Source organism: Aotus nancymaae, unplaced genomic scaffold, assembly GCF_030222135.1.
Source record: "Aotus nancymaae isolate 86718 unplaced genomic scaffold, 86718_ANA_hifiasm-v0.15.2.pri h1tg000025l, whole genome shotgun sequence".
Taxonomy (NCBI): Eukaryota; Metazoa; Chordata; class Mammalia; order Primates; family Aotidae; genus Aotus; species Aotus nancymaae.
The window spans coordinates 23,019,087-23,042,825 of NW_026988438.1; the positions used below are offsets into that span (position 1 = coordinate 23,019,087).

Here is a 23,739-nt window from a genome sequence, read left to right on the forward strand (position 1 = left end):
ACAGGGAAGTCCAAGACCCACCAAAATAATTCACTTTCAGTCCTGTTCATAAAGAAGGTTCAGGCCTACTCAGAATATCACTGGGTGTTGCCTGCACTGTCCTTGCGGATGTAAAAAGGAAGGCGGTTCAGGGCCATAATCAGAGGCTTCCTGGCAGGCCAAAGTCCTGATATCAGCATTAGCTGCTGAAACTCTGAAGGGCATGGTTTGAGCCTGCTGTGCACGGCCCCCTCCAAAGTCTGGGCCTGTTAACTCCAGGATCAGCTCCCCCCACATCTGCACTCCCTCTGCTGCAGGCCTGAGCTCTCCTTGCCCCTGGCTCTCTTCTGCAGAGGGCCTGTTCTCAGCTACCACAGGAGGGCGCTGGAGAACGGGCCTGAGCAGAGAGGCAGGAGCTCCTGTGCAGGTCCTCCCAGGCACCACCCCTTCTGGGAGGAAGGCTTGGGAGTCCCCTAAGACAGATCATTAGTCAGTTCTCTCTACCTGTGACTCAGGAAAACCAGGTCTCCCGACTACCTTCTGTGCTAGGGATCACTTCCTTATTGAGTGGGACCTGAGTTTTGAGAGGGTGTTCTGCTCCCCTTCATCTGGTCCCTTTCCTTCCAAGGACCCCAGAGAGGAAGGCATGGGGTGGGCCCTAGCCCTGCTTCTAGCTTTCCTGGGTACTGGTGAGTGTGCTGCCTACGGAGAGGCTCACGGGTTTTGTGTTCTTCTTTTGTAAGTGGTGCCATACTAAGGAATGCCTCATCGTATTTTGTGTTGTCTCATTGCAGTCAGTCAGATATCTTCCACGTTGGAAGGGAGAACGAAGTTAGTCACTGGGCGTACTGGGTATTCTGCTGTAATCACCTGTGATTTTCCTGTAGAAAATACCAGATACATCCACTGGTACCTCCACCAGGAACGGAAGGCCCCACAGCGTCTTCTGTACTATGACACCTACCAGTCCCAGGTTGTGTTGGATTCAGGAATCAGTCCAGGAAAGTATAATATTTATGCAATCACAAGGAGGAGCTGGAAATTGGTACTGCAAAATCTAATTGAAGATGATTCTGGGGTCTATTATTGTGCCACCTGGGACAGGCACAGTGGTTCAGACCTGCCCTACACCACACTGAAAACCTGCCTTGTGGCTGCTTCTGCTACACAAGATAGAGCTGCCCCCTCTCATTTCCTGCCACCAAATTTACTGTATTCTGTACAAAGGGAAACACAGCCTCACTCCCGATCTTCCCCTAATGTCACACTCCCCTGGCAGCAGCTGCACCTGTTCCCCACCCCTCCCCCAGGACTTTCCTGAAGACCAAGCTGCCATCTCCAGGCCTCAGCTAAGCAGCCTGCCTGAGAGCAAGGTTGTCTCAATTCTCCTGGGACACGGGGGCGGCCCACTCACTCTGCTTCCTGTACCGGGACTCCTAGGGTCCAGCTGTGAAGGCAGATATTTTGCACAGCAAATGGGAAGGATATTTATACTGAATCATGTATCCAACCATGGTCCAGATGTGGCAGGTTAGAGTGGTGCTCACCTCTTATGTCTATAACAATATAAGTAATACTAGAACCTTTTTTCTCTCTCTCTGCTTTCTTGGTTACATCCTATTTTTCTACACCTCTCTTCCCCTGCCCTCCCTAGCTCCCTTCCTAGCTTGCTTCCTCCCTTCCTCCCTCCTTTCCTCCCTTCCTCACTTCCTCCTTTCCTTCCTTTTTTCTCCCCTTCTTTTTTGGGCACACAATCAGAATACTTTTTCAACAAAGTCATCTGGAATAATTCTCTACACGTTCACGGCAACATTGATACACTTGGTTAATTTGTTCAGTTTTCATTTTTATATTTTGGAAATTCATTGTGTTGTTGTGATTTGTATATGTAGAACACTGACATGAAACTGAAGTCAAAATTATAAAACAAGATAGATTTAGAGATTTTAGCTTCCATTCTAGAATTCTCTTTTTTCTCTCACACCCTATAGGTAACAATATCTTTATCAGTTTAGTTGAACTTTTTCACTGTTTCTTATTCACTCAGAAGTCTATCACTATTACAGAAATACATTATTCTGTTTTTCATGTGTGCAGTATGCATTGTTTCTATTTGAATGTCATATTTTTTTTTTGCTCTGATAATTGGTTTTTATACATTTTAATCAATCTTTGATTCTCTGGTGTCTGGATTTTGTGTCTTACTTAGAAAGGTGAACATACTTTAGAAATATGCATAAAGAAATTCATATCATTTCATTAATATTTTATTTATTTTTCCTTGATATTGATATGATCTATCAGGAAGTTTTATATGATAATTACTGTAGTAATAATAACAATACTGATGGTAAATATGGGTATTGACTTTAAGGTAGTTACTAAGCACATTACATGTATATTGTATTAAGTCTTCACAGAAACCTTATTGACAGGTTAAAGGACCCTTGAATATAGTAGATGAAAAATTGAGGGGTTACCTAACATTCCCTAAATCATATACTTTAATTGATAGCAATTTCAATGGAAGCCCTGGGGTTTGGCAAATGAGATTTGTTCAATTTGCATTTTCTGATATTTGTGAATACTAGCATTATTTTACAACTCTGTAAGCCATTTACACTTCTTCTTTTGTGAATTGCCTTTTCATATTCTTTGCCTATTCTGTTGAGGTATTCCATTTTTCTTATTAGTTGGTAAGAATTAATATACACCATTTTAGAGATAGCGATCCTTTATCAACCATGTTGAAAATATTTTTCCTCATTTACTATTATTTATTTGCAGCATCTTTTGGTGAACTGAACTTCGTAAATTAATTTTAATAAAATCTGTCAATTTTTCTAGGGTCTCTATTATGATGTCAGGCTCAGAGAGACCAATGTCACCTATAATTAGTGTGCAATTCATCATCATTTAAATCTAATGATTTCCTGCTTTCAGTTTTATTACAACTAAATCTCTGTTTGTAACTTTTAAGTTAGCAACCCAAGAATATGTGTTTCCATATGGTAAGTCAATTCCCAAAGGAGACATATTAAATAATCAAGTATTTCCTTGTGGATATTAGCGTACAACTTTATGACATGATAAAATATTACATTCCTGTGGCTCTTTCTGGGCTTTCCACTGTGTTCCATGAATATTTTCATTCTAGTGCCAGTATTGGCCTCTCTTCAGCATGGTAGCTTTGTGGTTCATTTTACATTCCAGTGGAGTTTGTTTTCTTATTACTTTTTTTGTTTTAAGGATTTTCTATGCATTCTAATGTGATGGCAATTCTCTCCCTTCTCATTTTTAAACCACAAGAGTTCTGTCCTGCCCAGGATATTCAGGTTCCAAGGCAGGTGAGCTTCCCTCCTTCACAAGGACCCTGAGAACTCAGCTTTGAGCTACTCCTGCGGCAGCCTAATGTCCTGCACCTGTGGCCCAGAGGCAGATGGAGACCACCTGGAGCCGCCTGCCTTTCTCATTCCCAGCTGGGACGACAGCACAAACTGAATTCTCTGAGCGAGGCCAACACAACAACCGAGAGGGACATAGTTCTGCATCTTATTCTGCAGATTTTAAACATGTGTCTAAACATATTTGTTACAGAGGAGGTGAAAATCTGTGTGCACTACTGGGTTTTCACAGTCGTTTTACTGAACTTGTTTTATCATCTGTATCTCCATCTAGGAATCCAGGTCCACTGCAGATATCAGTCAGCTTTCTGAGAGTACGGTGGCTAAATAAATATGCAATACCCAGGAAATCTGGAAGTTCAAGTGGTAAGTTTTTAGTTTAAGTATGTCCCAAATATTGCATGACATGGCACCCTGTACTACTTAAAAAAACTCACACTTTTACTTCAATGAACAGAAATCCTCTAATAAGGTAATCACACACCTGTGCACAGTCCCCACCCCACACAAACTCCCACAGATGACACGAACACCCACCCCACCCCCACACACCCATTTACCTTAGAGGGAAGTCCAAGACCCACCAATCTGCCTGACGCTCAGTTCCGTTAATAAAGCAGGTTCAGGCCTTCTCAGTGTGCCCCTGGGTGTTGATCCAGTGTCCTTGCAGATGTGAAAAGGAAGGCGGTTCAGGGCCCTAATCAGAAGCTTCCTGGCAGACTGAGGCCCTGGCAGCGGCCTTACCTGATGAAACTCTGAAGGGCAGGGTGTGAGCCTGCCGTGGACTGGCCCTTCCAAGGGCTGGGCCTGTTAACTCCAGGCTCAGCTTCCCTCCGCTAAGGGCCTGAGCTCTCCTTGCCCCTGGCTCTCTTCTGCAGAGGGCCTGCTCTCAGCTGCCACAGGAGGGCGCTGGAGAACGGGCCTGAGCAGAGAGGCAGGAGCTCCTGTGCAGGTCCTCCCAGGCACCACCCCTTCTGGGAGAAAGGCTTGGGAGTCCCCTAAGACAGATCATCAGTAGTTTCTTTCTGCCTGTGACTCTGGAAGACCAGCTCCTGCCCCTGCCTTCTGTGCTAGGGATCACTTCCTTTTTGAGTGAGACCTGAGTTTTGAGAGGGTTTTCTGTTCCTCTGCATCTGGTCTCTTTCTTTCCAAGGCCCAGGAGAGGAAGGCATGGGGTGGGCCCTAGCCCTGCTTCTAGCTTTGCTGCCTCCTGGTGAGTGTGCTGCCTACGGAGAGGCTCACAGGTTCTATTTTGTTTTGTTTTGTTTATTTTCTTCTTTTGCGAGGGGTGACATACTAAGAAATGCCTCATTATATTTTGTGTTTTTGCCATTGCAGCCAGTCAGAAATGTTCCAACTTAGAAGGGAGAACGAAGTCAGTCACCGTGCCGAGTGGATCATCTGCTGTAATCACTTGTGATCTTCCTAAACAAGGTTCCGTCTACTACATCCCCTGGTACCTCCACAGGAGCGGAAGGCCCCACAGCATCTTCTGCTATACCATGACCCCTCCAAATCCACGGTTGTGGTGGAATCAGGAATCAGCCCAGGTAAGGATGATACTTACGAAAGCACAAGGAGAAACTCAAAATTGATACTGAAAAATTGAATTGAAAATGATTCTGGGGTCTATTACTGTGCCACCTGGGACAGGCACAGTGGTTCAGACCTGCCTACACCACACTGAAACCTGCCTTATGGCTGCTTCTGCTACACAAGAGAGAGCTGCCCCCTCTTATTTCCTGCCACCGAATTTACTGTATTCTGTACAAAGAGAAACACAGCTTCACTCCTGATCTCCCCCTAATATCACACTCCCGTGGCAGCAGCTGCACCTTGTTCTCCACCCCTCCCCCATGAGTTACCTAAACACCAAAGCACAATCTCCCAGCTGTGTCAGCCAAGCACCCTGGCTGACAGCAAAGTTCTTCCAGCTCTTCTAGGGGCTGGTGGAGGCCCATTCCTCTGCTTCCGAAGACAGACAAGTTCCTCAAAGGCTGATCTCTAGAGGGATACATTTAGGAAAATAAATGGGAAGACTAGCTGCACTCAAGCATTTATCCAATTATTGTCTATAGATCATGGCTAAAATGGTGCTTATTCACAGCTCAGGAGAAATGTTGGAATAACAACTTTGCACTTCAATGAGACATCTAACGTGTATCAGATCTGCTATCTTTTGGACAAACTGATATTTTCCTCTATGTATCAGATCATGGTACTATTGGTCTGCATGAGAATGGGTAAAAAAGTGATTGCCATAGATATGCCAACCTATGAGTCATATCATAAGTTTTCAACCATTTCAAGCATTCCTGCCATAATGCCAGTATCTGAAGGTTCTGACCCTTGCCCTGCAGCAGAATTCATTCCCTCTTCCCTCTGGGTATTAGACTGATAATTTGGATCAGTCTCATCATGGGCCATTGGGGAAGATTACAGTCCTGCTGAGCGATAAAAAAGATCATCCACTCAAGGAGTTCACACATCCTGGCCAACACAGAGCACGTGCCTAGAAGTAGATTTGGTAGGTGCTCAATGGTGGGTTGTGAAATGCAAGCCTGAAGAGGCAGGGTTTAATTCTACAGGGGTACTTTCACAATATAGTGCCTGACAGGGCTCCTGGTGTTGGTCCTTTGACACTCCTGGGATGGCTCCCTGGGAACATGGAGGAAACCTTGGTCACATGACATGATATGGAGCTGTCGGAACTGCTGGCACAGAGTCATAGAGGAAGGCTTAAAAGGCTTATGAGAGATGGGCATGCTAGAATGGACTTTCCTACTAAACTCGAGAACTCACTGGATGACATTAGAGTGAGGACACATAGAAGCTCCTACTCTAATATTAGTTTTAAAGACCCAAGTCTATCTCAAAGTGCGGTCCAATAGGTGGGTGGACTGACTGTGGCCACCACCCTGTGTCTGAGAATAGGAGAGTGGATATGATGAATGGACATAAAATGAGGAGGCTGCCCCCACCCCCGGATAGTCCAGGTGACCGTCGTTCCTTTATTTCATTTGGAATCCATATGGCTTATTCTCTTTCACTGACTAGAACTCACACTCTGGCTATTGTAATCTGTTTGAAATCTTTTTCTCCTGAAAACGTCTTGACTTTGAGACGGGTCTTAGAAAATGACTCTGCCTGTCTCAAAATGCAGTCCTTCAGTCTCATTGATGAATTAGAGGCACCTGGCCAGTGTAAAGAATGAGAAGACAATTAATTATAAATGAGGAAACAGCAGAAGAAAAAAGGGAAGCAACACTTACCATGCAGAATTAATTTTCATTTAGAAAATATCACAGCTGATATGCAGGAATGAGATTAAACAAGTGTGGTCATGAGAAGAGGCTTCTGAATAATGGTGGAGCTTGAGATCACAAGAAACCCAGAGTCCAGAATACTGAAGGGGAGCAGTGCTGGGTTCATGTGTATCTGGTCTTTTGTCTACTGGATCCTCTTTCTTCAAGAATTCTGAATCTTGAATTGGCCTCATAGTCCTGGCTCCTAGAACAGTGTTTCTCAAAATGTGGTCTGTGGACCACCTGCATCAAAATCACATGAGGCTTTTAATTTAAAAAGTATAGGTTCTGGGAAGCACCCTATACAATAAGACACAGTCTTGGAAGGAAAGCTGAAAATGTGCATTTTAAAATAACCTCCAGAGCTGATTCTTATTCAAACTGATTTTTTTTTTTTTTTTTTTTTGAGACGGAGTTTTGCTCTTGTTACCCAGGCTGGAGTGCAATGGCGCGACCTCGGCTCACCGCAACCTCCACCTCCTGGGTTCAGGCAATTCTCCTGCCTCAGCCTCCTGAGTAGCTGGGATTACAGGCACGCGCCACCATGCCCAGCTAATTTCTTGTATTTTTAGTAGAGACGGGGTTTCACCATGTTGACCAGGATGGTCTCGATCTCTTGACCTCGTGATCCACCCGTCTCGGCCTCCCAAAGTGCTGGGATTACAGGCGTGAGCCACCGCGCCCGGCTCAAACTGATTTTTTAAAACTGCTGGCAGAGGATGAACTGGTCCTGCCTCCAGCCCTTCTCTGTCTGCTGGCCTGACACACACACACACACACACACACACACACACATGCACACACACCTGGTTCTTGAAAACTGTCTTAGTCCCTATAAATTCTACTTTGTGTGAACCCCAGAGATCATATACTGGAACCCATCTAGTTTCCAGGTGAAGCAACAACACCCCATATTTCTTGAGCATGGTCTACGCAGCTGGGACTGTGCTGTGCGCTCTGCTCACATTCTCCTGTTTACTCTCCATGTGGCCCCATGACACCCTTCGTTACAGATGAGGAAAAAGAGGTGAAATATCTTGCCCAAGACTACAGAGCTATCACGCTATTTTAGGGGACTGAAAATCTCCTTCTGTTAGGACCTCTAAGTGACACGCTCCAATGCTGGCTCAGACGGTAGGCATGGGTTTTTGTCAGGAACTGCTGTTTTCTGCTTGTCCCTTCCTCTGGAGTAAGCAGCACACTCATGGGTCTATAGTATAAGATGGTTACACGAAGCAGGAGATTTGTCACCAGCCAGGTCAGGCTTCTGTCACAACTCTGATTTTCCTTAGCTGTTACCGCCTTGGAAAAGCTATTTAAAATAACAGCCTTACTCCCTCATTTTTAAACTGAAGATAATATTTATTCTATAGAGTTATTCTAGGATTTAATAAAGTAATGACCATAAACCAATTAGTGCCATTCTAGAGTTTCACCGATGTCCAACCAATGATTGCTATTATTGCTATTTACGCCATCAACATTCTTTAAGCCTTTCTCAGAACTCCAGCCATTGGTCATCCCTCCCTTCACCCTGTGGTCAGATTTCTGTCTCTTCTCTGGGACTTATTTCTTCTTCCCCCACTTCTCTCATCAGTTACCTCCTTGTACCACCAGGGAAACCGCAGTTCAGGCCCTAAGCTGGCCGCTGCCATAACTCAGGAAAGTATGGCTTAGGCTCACAGTTTGAAACATGTCACTCTGGGCTCCTCTCCCCTGGTCAGGATCAGAGATGTGCTAGCCACCTTGCCTTCCTTGGGGCCTCCCTGTTTCCAGGTCAGTTTCTTACCTAAGGACCTGCAAAGAGGCTGTGAGGCTTTGGGTCATCCCTGCCTCACTGCTGTCTCCTTGATAGCTGGCTGGTGGCTCATCAGGCCGGAGCAACTGGCCCATGTCCTGGGGCACCAGGGAAGCTCGGTCATCCTGCAGTGCTTGGCCTGCACCAGGATCAGCTACATCCACTGGTATCAGCAGCAGAAGGGCCAGGCCCTGAGGGGCTCCGCCAGCTGGCCATGTCCAAGTTGGATGTGCAGTGGGATTCCATCTTGAAAGCATATAAAATCACAGCCAAGGATGGCAGCAGCTGTACCCCAGCAGTGCTGAAGCTGGAGACAGGCATCAAGGGTGTGCACTACTGCACTGCCTGGGACCTGGGCAGCCCCACTGCCCCAGCCCTACACAAAAAGGACTCTTCCTCTGGATCCAACAAGGCCTTGGGCATTTTCACTGACTCTTGGTTCCTTGGATTTCCCTGGGGCGTAGAAGGAAAAAAGTCCTGTCCCCTGTCCCTCAGCATTCCCATCTATCCTGGATGTCCCTTCCCAGGTCCCACTACAGATGAGGCTCTCGGCCTGTGCAGACTCAGAGATCTGCCTGTTTCGTTGAAAGGGACCTGTTTAAAGATGCTCCAGTTCAGAGTCCTTGAAGGCTTTGCAGGATGACCTGTGCTCCTGAATCCAGGTGCCACTAGCCACATGGACTAGTGGATTCAGGAGTCCATTTATTTGGACTAAAACTAATTTTACCTGTTTCTCTTTGCTTTTGTTAAATGCAGCAACTAGAAGAATTTAAGTGTGTGACTCACATGGGTGACTCATATTTATTTCTATTGGACAGTACTGTTAGAGACTGATCATTTAAGAATCTGACCATCTCCCCTGAAGAATGCACAAATAAAATATTTTGCAAGAGATTTCAAGGGTGGAGGACTTTCTGAGATTTACCACAAAATGGTTGAAAAGCTGGGACTGGAAGCCTATTTCTGTTTCCAGCTTCCAAGCTCTTGCCCCTGGGACTGTTATCATTTTGCAATAGAGTCAGCAATTGGAAGCAAAGGAAACAAGATTGCCCACTTCTCAGTATTTTCCTCCACGGGCAGGGTGCACAGGAACTGATGTGAGCAGACAGTCATCGTGGCAGGGTGATGCAATACTCCCGGGATGAGACACTGGGACGTTGCCTTCCACTTCTCCTTGAACACCACCCCGTGTGGAACATGTGTGTATTCCCAGCGTCTCGAGACTTGTTCTCCCATCTGACAAATGAAGATGTTTAGCCAAATGTCTACTAAATTATGACTATGATTTTTGTATTAAAGCAAAGCCATACAAATAAGAACGCTATGCCTGCTACCTTCATATAATGCAGTTTTCTTTAACAGAAAAAACTGAAAGAAAAAAAAAGAAAGCCTGTGTTACTGATTCTCCAACAGCAAACAGGAAACCCCTCTGCCACTTTATGTGCAGAAGAAAAAAAAAGTCTTTGAAGTATAAGGTGAATTTAAATGCCTTTTCAAGGGAATGCTTACGCATTGTTGATGAGAATGTAAATAATTAGTACAATCCCTCTCGAAAACAGTATGGAAATTTCTCAAAGAACTATAAATAGCAATACCACTCAATCCAGCAACCCCATGACTGGATATCCACCCAAAGAAAAAGAAATTATTGTATTACACTACACTCATATATTTATTGCAGCACTGTTCATAACATCAAAACTGTGGAATCAACCTAAATGTCCATCAGTGGATGACTGGATAAAGAAAAAAAAAAAAATATATATATATATATATACACACACACACACACACAATGGAATACTATTTATTCATAAAAAAAGAATGAAATCCTGTTTTTTGCAGAAACATGCAGGAAACTGGAGGCTATAATCTAAAGTGAAACAACTTAGATAAATACTGGATGTTCTCACTTATAAGTGGGAGCTAAATAATGTGTACATGTGGACATAGGGTGTGGAACGAGACTTTGGTGGCTTGTAAGGGTGGTAGGGGGCAGAAGGAGTACAGACAGAAATTAAGTAATTTCATATCACAATGCATATTATCCAGGTGTAGGGTATACTAAAAGCCAAGACTTTACCACTATGCATATTATGTGTGTAACAAAATTGCACTTGTATTCCTTAAATTTATGCAAATACAAAACAAAAACAAACACCGTTCCAATGGGAGACTGAAAGTTTATGTATGGCTTGATGACATCAACGAAAAAGATGAATGAATGTAAAGTCCAAACCATCCTGAAGAAACTCATGTTCCTTCACTCATCATGAGTCCATCACATTCCTTCACTCATCGTCCACCTCCCTCAACTTCTGTGTTTGTGTCAGAGATTGATAATTAAGACACGCCTTCCTTCTGAAGCAGCTCAGCGTCTCCAGCCTCTACTGAAGGCTCAAGTCAGGGCTAAGGCCTTCCAGCTTGTGTCAGAAGGACAGGGGCAGTAGAGGAGTAAACTTTCATTCTGTTTTGGGGATGTTCCTTCATTTCATTTTTCTAATTGTGCTGATAAAATCGAATGGACACAGAGAGAAGATATCCCCTCCGCTTCCTGCCCCCTCTCTCAGCGCTTGACTCCAAACAAGAGGAAATTTGGTGAAATGGTGATTATTGAGGTGTGACCAAAGGAGGAGCAAGCTCCCCAGTCACCTCCTTACAGAACAACATCTTCATTTCCTCCAGAGGAGACTCTTCTACTGCGGTGAACCTTCACCACCACAAACCTCCACCTTCACTCCTCACCGGTACCTGCTCTACTCTTCACGAATGCTGTGACCTTGAGCGAGGTCTTAAATTTCCTAGCCATCATCTCCAAAATAGAGGAAATGACAGTGTCCAAAATTTATCTCCCTCTGAATTATACCACTTGGTTTCAGCCTCAACCTCCAGGGTGATAGACTAGCTTAGAGACCAAGATTGTATCTCTCTTAAGTGCTATCACCTTCAGGGTCATCATCACCAGACTTCTTAACTTTTATTTCTTAGACATGGTCCCAAGTTGTTTCCCTCTCATGGTCGCTTGCGTTGGGGAGCCTTCCGGCTAGTTTGTCTCAGCAAGACAAGAGCGTGGCTGGTGCATCACTGCTGGTGGCCTGGGGCAAGTTCACAGAAGGCAGTGTGGCATAGTATAAGTTTCCAAGGACTTGGCCCGTGCCAGGCACTGCCCTAAGCACTCTACCTGGGCTAACATTTATTCTTCACAACATCCAGTAAGGTAGGGCGTGATTTTATTCTCATTCAGTAGATGAGAAAACAGAGGCAGGAAGAACTATTCAAAGAATTCGGGCTTTGCAGCCAGACAGAATGAATCTTAAATCTGTCACCAAGGTTTAGTGATTGTTAAACCTTGACCCATTACCTGACCTGCTTTGAGTAGGGCCTTGTGAAGATTATTCTAAATTTATGGGATTAAATATGATAGTGGCTACAAAGTTCTTGACACATTACAGGCATTCAGTAAGTGTGCATTGCTTGGTAACTCTTTAAAAACTGTATTTTAAATGGTGATGTTTTGTTAATATCCGAACAACAAATAAATAATACAATGGCCGTCCATTCCCTTACTCCTTCAGTCTTTCATCTATTCAACAACTGGGATTAGAGAGATAAACAGCAGCTGATCTTACTCCCCTGGGAACTCTAAGTGGCGTCTAGCATGAGAGAAGTGGGTAAACAGGCCAAGGCTTGGGCAGGAAGGAGGTGCTAGGAGAGAGGCGGGCACTAGGTGGCGCTAAGAGAAAGCAATTTGAAGCATCTCCATCCCGGACTTCTGGGTGAGGGAAGCTTCCTGGGGAAGACTGCCTGAGGCTGAGCCCAAAAGGATGAACGGGAATTAGCCAGGAAAAGTGGAGTAGACAGCAGTCCAGACAACAAATTGGAAGTCAGCCCATAGAAGTGGATCGTGGAATTCTAGGCAGACAGTGACTGAATGAAGATAGAAGGACAGGGAGGTGGTAGCCACATCATAGAGAGACTCTTATCCTAAGAACTCTGAACTTCATCTTCCCAGGCGGGCAGAAACAAGGGAGGAATTTAGAGTAGGGAAATGACTTGACCAGGTCAGTCAAGTGGGGATGGGGAAGGCGGGTGGGAGGGGCCAAGATGGGACGCAGGGAGGTGCATGAGGTGGAGGCAGGGGTGAGCCAGGAAATGTTTAGGACGTAGAATCCTCAGGAATTGGAGTGTGGTAAATTACTTAGAGGGGACAATTGAGGCTGATGCTCAGGTTCCTGGCTTGGGCAATGTGGGAACTCGGAAGAAGTTATGGATTGGAAGAAGGGAATGGGTTCACTCTGGCTATGAGCAGACTTGGTTTGAGGTCTCATGTCAGACGTACTTGAAAATGTCCAAAAGTTAGCTGGATATGGGTACAGACAGTTTTTGATTTAACTGAGGTCCAACTTAAGAAAGATTTTTTCTACTTTATGATGGTGCAAAAGTGATACGGATTTGATAGAAAACATAATTTGACTTTTGATCTTTCTCCAGGACAGTGATATAAGGTTATGATACTCGCTTGCAATGCTGGGCTGGGAGCTGCAGCTCCCAGTGGGTAAATTAAGAATGGAAATCTGGAACACAGAAGCTTTTAAAGGGTGCATTGGGAAAGTTCAGTTTGTAACAATATGCTGGGACAGATGAAATTGTCTTGGGTTAGAGAAAGAACAACAGACAATAGGAAACTGTGTCATCGAGGAGAAGCTGGGATTCAGCAGACATATATTATTCAGGTAGCCGAGGGAGGGGACATGAACCTGAACTTACAACAGAAGCAAACAAACTGGAATGGAGGGCCCAGCCCCATGAGGGTGACCAGAAGGACCCCATGCTGCAGGCTGTGTGGGTAACTGAGCAGAGCTAAGCAGCTTGACAGACCAACATCTCTCCAGCTGGTGGAAGACACGCTCTCGGAAGACAGTGCTGCATGGCACAGCCCCGGCAACCAACACCACCAGCCTGACGGCTTGCTGGGGTGACCGCGGGGTGGTCTAAGGTGGCCGTCTGAGCTATGTGGTCTGATCTCAGGTGGCAGGTCTTGTAGCACTGCCTTCACACAGACTGGAAGTACTAACAGGTGGTGAGGACACCGCTTTACAATGATGTGGGAGGCCTCATGTCACCCTCACTCATGGGAAGTTTGACTTGGTGGTCTCAGCCAAGCCACAGAGGTCTAACGCTTCTCGGTGGTGATTTCAGGCTGCCCTGACGGAGAGCACAGTGCCTGCAGACATGTCACCAATCCACACATCAATGCTGGCAGTCCTTGGGGCTCGTAAGTAGTTTTTCTCTCCCAATCCCTTTGGACTGATATTCTCTATTGTTATCTATTTTTATAAATTCCACATTCTTGGTTTATTTACTCATCCCATTTTTCCCCCCAGTGTGTGTATATGGTGCAGCTCACCTAGAGCAACCTCAAATTTCCAGTACTAAAACTCTGTCAAAAACAGCCCGCCTGGAATGTGTGGTGTATGGAGCAAAAATTTCTGAGACATCTATATATTGGTATCGAGAAAGACCTGGTGAAGCCATACAGCTCCTGGTGTACATTTCATCTGATGGCGCTGTCAGAATGGAATCAGGCATTACGTCAGGCAAATTTGAGGTGGATAGGGTACCTGAAACGTCTACATCTACCCTCACCATTCACAATGTAGAGAAAAAAGACATAGCTACCTATTATTGTGCCTTCTGGGAGATGCACAGTAGCCAACAGTTATAGCTATCTCATTCAATAAATGTTTATTGAGTCTTTATAATTACAAATTGGGAAGCCACAGTTACCATCGGTGTGCTTGTAAACAGTCTTCTAGATAAACATTCATGTGGTGACTCTACGTGGAGTTGTCAAATTCTATATTTTCTCAAAGCAGAAGCTTTGCATAAGTCTATACAAGTGACCAGCCTCATCTTTTACAAGGTTCTACTCTCTCTCCAACCGCTTCTCTAGGTCACCCATGTTTATTCATCTGGTTCAACCTCTCCTACTCACTATATTTTTTTTCTGGCAAAACATACACACATTTTTAGTGTGATTCTTTTGTACTAGTCAACATGCATTACATCAGTTTTCTCCGATCTTCCTATCTCTCTTGATTAAAAAATGGACATTACATTAAATGGTATTCATTTTTATGGAGGTTAACATGTAACAAACACAGCATGATCTAACCATGAGCAATGACAGATATAGCTCATGCATGCCTTGAGTGGTGATGTTTGATTTTAATTCGTAAACATTTCCACTAATTGAGTCTTAAGTCAAAGTCTACTTTGGATTGGGGTTTGAGGAAAAAATTGTTTTCTGGCTTAAGATTTCATTTATCCAACAATGACTTTTTGATAGACTACTCTGAGCTGGACATTACACACGGCAGAAATGACAAGGCCCATAAGCTCTGCAAAGGTTCGAGGTTGCTTCTGTTAACCCCCTTTCTGCTACTGGGCTGCCATTCACCACTAAAATGAAAGTCCTCAACTTGAATATAACTCATGGCTGTAAATCTCTCATGAATTTTTGTTACTTCTAGTTCAACTTAGGCTTTGCAATTTATTATTATTGGTGGTGGTGTTTTAATTTATTGTTATTTTTTGCCATGAAACCCTTTCTTGAAATGTGATCTTACAAATATAAAATAGAGAAAAGTAGATTTCCACCAGTAAAGAGTTGAGGGATGAATGATTCTTAGTCTCATCTCCTCAAATAGCTCTGGTACTTTGATTTTTCAACAGCCCAATGATTATCTGAGTATAACGTATAATGTGCAAGTGGTCAAGGTCCAAATGGGACTCCCCTTACCACGGATGAGCTGTGTGGCAAGGCCTTTAGCAGCTCTAGCTCCATTTCCTCACCTGTGAAGCAAAGGTCCTGTAGTTACCATATGGGGTAGCTGTGAGAACTTCTGAGCTGATGTGTATAAAGGATTTGGCCCAGTGCTTGGCATATTGTGACAGCCCAGTGTTATCTGACAAGAAACAAAACTAGATACAACAGACAAATAACAACAAGCACACATATATAGTCTTGTCCCTTAATGACAGGAATATATCCTGAGAAATGCATTTTTTGGCAGTTTCCTTGTTGTGCAGATATTGTAGAGTGCCCTTAACATACACCTAGATGGTATAGCCTGCTACACACCTAGGATATATGGTATAGCCTATTGCTCCTAGGCTACAAACCTGCACACCATGTTACTATGCTGAATACTATAGGCTATTGTAACACTGATAAGTATTTGTGTATCTAAGCATAGCATAGAAAAAGTATAGTAAAAATACAGTGTAAAAGAAAAAACGCTACACATGTATAGGGCAGTTTTATTATAATTTGTCCATCTTTGACTGAAACATTATTCAGTGCATGACTGTATATACAAGAAAACACACACACACACACACACACACACACCCCTTTATATATCCAGGGCTTAGCACTACATCTATCATAGTGTGGCTGTCACAGCTTGTAGAGAGAATAGATAAATATGAAGAAACTCTTACAAGAGGTCATCCCAGATTAATTTAATTCTAACATTTTGGTCATGGTTCCCTAAGACCTTTGACTCACACACAGCTGGAGAGGACAGTGGCCTTGTGCATAGCACAGACCACCATTATGGGGAAAAAACAAGTCCAAACTTACGGTCATTTACTCCTCCCCACTTCTCCTTTTGGCTAAGGTGAGCTTCACCAGGGACATTTTGGCCACACCAAAGGAAAACTAGCCAGAGGCAAAGCAGTTCTGTCTAAGCTAATTTAAATTTCTGATTCATAGAAACACTGATGGCATCTTATTAGAATATACTGTACCGCATATAGTAGGGGCTCAATGAATATCTCTTGAGTTGAGATTGATATTATTGAGGTGTTCATTTTACCCAATGGGTTAGGGGGTTGTATGGATGGATGCTGTGAATATTCTGATGATTTGCATTCAACTTACTTTCTCTTATACCTGAGGTGGGTGAGATACAGTGACTCTGGATAATAGAATCAACATTATATTATCTAGTTAACATAAAATTTGAATAAAATCTAAGGAAATATTGGAAAGCAATATTTTCACATACCGTATCATTATCATTATCTTCCTGGCTGATCCAGGAGAAAATTAGAAGAGAAAAATGATGCTGCAAATTTCTGAGGAAACAAAGCAAGGTAAAGCCTCTTTTGTTCACCTTGCACTGGCAAAACCACCTCTTCAGCATTTTTGTTTAACTTTGGATTCAAAAGCATCTTGCCAATAAAGATAAATGTCATATACATCATTAATAAAATATTGCTATAATAAGCCATATACGAATGTTGCATACAACTTTAGGGTTTGCATTTAATCCTGAAGTGGTCACCTCCTTTCATGTCTGTTTATACTATTTTCCCATTTACTGAGCGGGGAGGGGTCTCCTTATATAGTGCTTCATTGTTAATAAGTAAATACCTGTTGTTTCTGGGATGTTCTTTTTGTACATTAAAAACTTCAAAATTAAAATAAAACAAAAACAAAAACCCCCCACACATACAAGTACTATGGAAAAAGTAATGTGTACTGCCCAAGAGTCATTTTATAGAAACCACAATTCTAGAAGTTGCTGCATCCACCTGAAGATCCATGTTGACTGTTGTGTCTTGGGTGCTTTTTGCCTTCAGTCCTGTGAATGGGTTCGCAAGAGGCAGCCTGGGGTAGGGAAAAAGGGCACAGACTTTGAAATGCTTATCTCCAGACATTGTGATCATGAGTATTTTTATTCATGTCATTTATGTACTTTTGAAATGGCCTAATAGAGAACACATTACTTTTGAATTTTATTTTAAAATTTACTTAAATAAATCATGTTTCATAATATTAAACATGTCTCTGCATATTATTGAACACCTAGAGACGATATGTAAAATTTGTTGGTTAGAATGGCCTGGAAGGGGCCTGCTTGACTGCTTTTTCTTTCCTCTTCTCTAAAAACTTTTGCTTCTTTTTTTTTTTTTTGAGACAGGGTCTCTCTCTGCCACCCAGGCTGGAGTGCAGTGGCACGATCTTGGCTCACTGCAACCTCCTCCTCCGGGGTTCAAGCAATTCTTCTGCCTCAGCATCCCAAGTAGCTGGGACTACAGGGGCACACCACCACACCCAGCTAATTTCTTGTATTTTTAGTAGAGATGGGGTTTCACCACATTAGCCAGGATGGTCTCGATCTCCTGACCTCGTGATCCTCCCTCCTCAGCCTCCCAAAGTGAATTTTTGCTTCTTTTTAAAAGCGAAATCTTATCTTTTCTCCTGTTTCCTACTGATCACTCTGCTGAGCTAAAGAAAATGTTAGTGATTTGAGTGCTCAAGGCAGCTTATTGGACTTGTATGTCCTCGTTGAGCACTAGGATTTTCAAGCCTATAGATCCAAGGTCTTGGGAAAAAATAAACAACTTTTTTCATTGAGTTAATTGATATAGAAGAGAATGGCCACTCCCACCCACACCTTTTGGATCCTGGGCATCAGCTGTGGAGTAAATGGCCCTGTATATTGGCCAATGGAGGAGGATGCAGCCAACTCAAGGCCCCTTGTCAGGGAGAGAATGCTGACCCCATTCTCCTGTTTCCCAGCTGCCTGCTGGTACACAAACAACACCTGCAGGATAAGGAAGACCATCCATGCAGCCCAGCGCGGTCAGACTTTCAAGGCAGAGTCAGGTGGAAAATGGACTTGGATGAGCAAAGGAGGAAATCATGCAGATGGCCCAATAAGTGGGTTATGTTTGACCCCAAATAAGTAAGACAAGCTAAAGAGCAAGAAGGTTTTATCTAGTTTCCTTTCACTTTCCACAAAACCACGAAGATCCCATCTCCAACAGAACAGGTGCGTTACTGTTCCCTGAGTGAAAAAACAGGAAACTGAACAAATCTTTTGAGATCGTCATTAATTAGTACTTCTTTAGATGATTTCTTTTTTTCTTTTTTGGATGTTTTATGTGACTTTATCTTATGAGTTTACTTGAAGTTGTTCATAGCATACTATGCTGAAAGTATTTACGACTAAACTTAAACAAGTCAGCGCAACAAAAGACTATGAATTTACTTTAGTCAAATGATCTAATTATATTCCATGGAATTTCCATTCCACTGAGACATTAATCAGCTAAAGTATTTATTGAACCTCAGCATAGACACACTGTATTTCAGGTTAAAATGTTTGTTGGGGGAGGAGGATGAAGTAATAGTGCAATAATTGCTTGAGAAATTTTGTTTCACTCATTGGTTATGGCAGAAAATACCAACTACACTTTTTTCCCTAATCTTCCTATTTTTTTTAGTATCTCCATATATATGACATACTTATTTCAAGAGTATCAAAAATAGAATGATTTAAAGAGGAGCATGTATATTATTTGTAATGCCTTTGTTCTTCAGTTAAGTGAAGGGGTATCAGATATTTATTGTCTCATTAAATAAATCACCAGCACGTAATAGAATCAAATAAGAAAGTAAAAGTGATATACATTTAGATAAATGATTATTATGCTTTATGATTACAATGCTTCATGAACTGATAATATGATTAATCCAATCAATCGTGCTCGTAGTGTTCTTTAAAACAATAACTAAGTTTAAAATAGGGAAACCACCTCAACTCTCATTAAATGATTGAAACTAGAGAGATGCCTGTCACATTCATGTCAAGTAGAATTTATCCCCTCATCCCCGTTGCTATAATTGATGTGTCTCTTCTGTAGATCCGTAATGTAATTTCTTGACACTTTTAAGTCAACTTTTAACTAGCAAATTAGCAAAGTACTAATGGATTCAGAGAGATTGAATCACGTGCTGACCATTAGTAATTTACTGTAGTCCTGTTCTCTTTATTTTTTACTTACTTATAAATTAAAGTTGGGCTGGGCTTATACCTGTAATCCCAGAACTTTGGGAGGCCGAGGTGGGCGGATCACCTGAGGTCAGGAGTTTGAGAGCAGCCTGACCAACATGGAGAAACCCCATCTCTACTAAATATACAAAGTTAGCTGGGTGTGATGGTGCATGCCTGTAATACCAATTACTAGGGAGCTGAGGCAGAAGAATCTCTTGAACCCCAGAGGCAGAGGTTGCAGTGAGCCAAGATAGTGCCACTACACTCCAGCCTGGGCAACTAGAGTGAAACTCTGCCTCAAAAATAAATAAATAAATAAATTAATTAATTAAAGTTCCAGAGTAATTATCAAAACTCCATATTTGTATTCTGAAATTGGTATAATTTGAATTTGCTGTCTATGGGCCAGCAGATTTCTCTGACTTTCCTTATTTTCTTTGCTTAGCCACAGATAAACAGAAAAATCAGTGAGTATGTGTACAGAGTTAAATACAGACTATTCTCTGAATGAGCTCTGTTCTATGTGAAAATGAAGAATATACAGTAAATGTTCTGATAAGAGTATAATAATAGTAGCTATTGTTTACTGAGTCCTTCTTATGTGTGTGGTACTTTATACTGCGTGCTTCATGTCATTTTATCCTAATAAATTACTGGAAGACAGCTATTATTATTATCTCATTTTTATAGATATCTTCTAGGAACAAATTTGAGACTGATAAACTAAGAGACTTGATACTAAGCAGTGAGGCTGGGATTTGAATCCACGTCTCTTTGACTATAGAATCTATTGCCTCAATTTCCCAGTGATAAGAAAAACAAAACCAAACACGTACTTTTAAATGGAGACATTTTGGGGAGAAATAGAAAATTTTATTATTCATGTTATGATTAGTTTTTTTTTTCCACCTGCAGCATTGAGCTCCATTCTCTAGGGTCACATGAGGTTAGTTAAATTGATGCTTACAGGGTTTACTTCAAGACAATCTGCAGAGAATTCTCTACAGAGAACTTTCTTATGCAATCAAGTTTTTCTGACTTCCAGGTTCTGAGATTGTTTTTTTCAACAAGAAAAAAAACCGTAACCAAAACTGTGTTTATTGAGCAGTGAGATGGAACACAAAGATATTCCTCCTGATTATCACCTGTCTGCTGCACTCCCTTACTGCCAGTCTGCTGGGGAGCCCAGAAATGTTATCCAAAGGTGGACAGGAAAGGGAGGAAAGGCTGAGACCCAACTGCAGCCTGGCCTGAGATGGCCACATCATGTTCTGCTTCCTGCATAACTGCCCAGAGAGGGCTTGGATGGGCAGAGGGCCAAGTCAGTGTCAGGCCTGGAACTTCACATGCTTTTCTCACTTAGATATTATCAACCCCTTTCTTAGAGAAGGAACCGGGGATTCAGAGAGACTGTAGCCTCCAAGATCACGTAGGCATCACTAGTAGCAGAGAAGGGATACAGAGCGAGTGTGACTGTCAATGAAACTTACCCTCTTTCCACCACACCACACTCACCCAGCAAGAACTGGCATAAATGACAAGGGAGGAAGAGGGCCTCAGACAAGGATGTGGAATGTGTTCCTGTAAGTGTACCCAAGCACGGAATTTGGTCCTTTAATGTAAAAGGTTGAAGCAGAAAGACTTCCAATTTACCAGATGAAACATAATACAGCAATCAAACAGCCTGACTCTTTTGAGTAACTATCGATAGGATTACCACTATACTATTCACTTGTTCTTCAAAGGAAAAAATGAAACTAAGTCCTTGATTCCATGACATAGATAAATGTTCTGAGAAGGAAGAAGTTAACTGATCACCGGGCAGGCTTCATAGAGCCAGAAGATTCAAGTAAAAGTCTTGCCAAATAAGAAAAGGAGAAAGTTCATTTGTGCCACACACAGCCTGGTTGCAACAGCAAAAACTAGCTTTTGTCATCACATTTTCTAGTACTGAAAGGACATATCTTAGGAAAAAAGCATCCCAAATTTACAGATATGTTTTTGTTTATAGCACTTAATTATTTTTTGAATCAAACTCTTCAGTTAACTAATTTTAATACTTCCTTGGGTACAGGATAAGTGAGACATTTGCAGCCAATTCCCTCCTTGCCATGTTTGCTGTGGACGTGGGAAACCTCTCTGGGGGAAGAGGATGGGCACAGCAGACCCATCACTGGTCATGCTGTACTCCACCACCCACAGCCTCCACTAAGAGAGCCAGGCTGAGGGCCCCCCAATGCCTCGTGATGGGGAGTTCCTCTGTCTAGAGATGTTATTTATGATCATTCAAGTCAAGGAACTAAAATCCTAAGAAGAAGAGCATACCCCAAAGCCAAAATTAGACCTCCTAACAGTAGCTCTGTGCTCATCCTGCTTCAACAAGGAGGCAGAGGAAAGAGGATGGAGGTGAAGGATATGGAATCCACTGAGTTCCCACTTGATGTCAGGCCTATTATGCACCTATTCAAGCCAATGCTGGATAGGGCATTTCAATTTCATTTTCATAGTTGAGGACACTGGGTGTCAGATAGCAACAAGTCAAGCTAACGGCAGGCTGAACTGGAATTAAAAGCAGGACTGAATGATTGCATGCTCACCTGTATGGCACACTACGTGGACTTGCTTGGTATTGAAGAAACGGGGTTTAGTTCCAACTCTACCATTTACTAGCTGAGAGGCCGTATATTACCCCCTCTTTCCCATGGAGAATCCCTTCCTGTCTCAAACTGTTGCTTGGATTAAATGAGCCAATGTTTGTCAAAGTGTTTTGGAAATTGTAAATACCATACCAAAGTAAAGAGTTCTAGTTTTATTTTAACACATTTCATTCATTCCAGTATGATTTCTCATATGAATTACCTCCTAAGGATAGTCAATATTTGTGGAGCTCTCACTATAGGGAAGGCATCCTTCTTGATGAAATAAGGGGCTTTAACAGTCCCTAAAACATACGATTTCGATGTAGCAAAAATGAAAGTAGCAGGTAAGAAGAGGTCTAGCAAAGCTGCAGTGCTGTATGCTGAGCGATAGCGGTATCTGCAGTAATATCCACTCTAATTCCTCAAGAAAAATAGATGGTAGCAAAGAAGAGTAAATGATATTGCTCATTGAGTGATTAGCATTTTTACATACTGGATGTTCAGTGGGAGTTTCATTTTGTCGCTATCTTGGCTGAGACTCAAAGCTCGGGGCAATGGTAGTAATCCAAAAGAAGGGGACTGAACCAGAGTTTCTCAGTGGAGGGCAATCCCGTTTCCAGTAGATATTGGCAATGTCTGAAGACATTTTTTGTTGTCACAAACAGTGTGAGAATGCTACCGGTATCTAGTGAGTCGAGGCCAGAGGTGCTGCTAAACAGCCTACAATGCACAGGACAGCCCACAACGAAGTTATCCAGCCTGAAATGTCGATAGAGGAGAGGCTGAGAAACCCTGGGGTAGCTGGCTGTGTTTCTCAAAGACTTGCTAAGAGGCAGACAACATTGATAACTCCAACCTTTGGCTCATGAACTATATCCAGCCTGAATACGGTAAGAGCTTAGAGAATTCCTGGGGACTCTAATTTTGCAAAGACTTTCTCTGAAAAGCACTGTTGGAAGTTCCCTGGAAACCCCTTCCTTTCCCAGTAGGTAAGTCTCCTACTTCCACACCAGATAGGACTCCTAGGTCCTACAGCCACCATGGGTCCAGAGCAGAGCCCTGTGTGCAGGTCATGGAAGTGTTGGGTCTCTGCCGTGAGCGTTTGGTGGGCAGAGAAACCAGCGAGGACTCTCACCTGGAAAAGTGGACAGGTGGCTTCAGGTCATAGCACACTTGGTAACTTAGGTAGATAATATTGATGAAACAATAATAATAAAAAAGAATCTTTCTAAAAGTTTCTAACAGTGAACAAGGTAACAAGGTGAATAACTTTTACCCTGGCAAACGGACTGATTATCATGGTGTCATATAATTATGGGTAAAGCTCCCATGTGCTACTGACCAATTAGCTACCTCAGAAATGACTGATCTGGGCACAGGGCCGGGAGACACCCATTTTCTCTGTGAACTCTACAAGTTTCCCCGTCCTCATCCTGGAGTGGCTTCTTGGCTCTAGGTCACCTATCTCCTCAGCCTTCTTCTCGGGCACACAGCCTGAGCAAATGGGACATCACAGCTACAGATATGCATCTGCTCTTCACTCTGGGAATGTGAACTTGTTCCCCTAATTCTCAGATTGGCCGAGGGATTTTTTTTTTTAAGATGTATGTTTCATTTCTTGATAGCTTTGGTTTCATTGAAAATGCTATTTTGTTTCTAGTTGAAATTGGCTAAAAACAGTTGAAGCAAGAGAAAATCTTTATTTCATTAGCAGAAATGAAGTGTATATTTTCACTGTAGGGCATCCAGATAGACCTTTTC

At 42.8% G+C, this 23,739-nt stretch overlaps 1 protein-coding gene across 1 annotated transcript in view; it reads left to right on the top strand.

The window, feature by feature from the left end:
• The first annotated feature begins 4,509 nt into the window (after positions 1–4,509).
• Positions 4,510–23,739, top strand: part of LOC105723328 (T cell receptor gamma constant 1) — a 61,023-nt gene continuing 41,793 nt past the window's right edge. Inside the window, exons 1-5 of the mRNA XM_064380440.1 lie at positions 4,510–4,596; positions 4,722–4,933; positions 13,686–13,761; positions 13,871–14,175; positions 18,936–18,959. Coding sequence (XP_064236510.1) covers positions 4,554–4,596; positions 4,722–4,933; positions 13,686–13,761; positions 13,871–14,175; positions 18,936–18,959 — 660 coding nt within the window. The 5' untranslated portion in view covers positions 4,510–4,553. The remainder of the gene's footprint in view (positions 4,597–4,721; positions 4,934–13,685; positions 13,762–13,870; positions 14,176–18,935; positions 18,960–23,739) is intronic.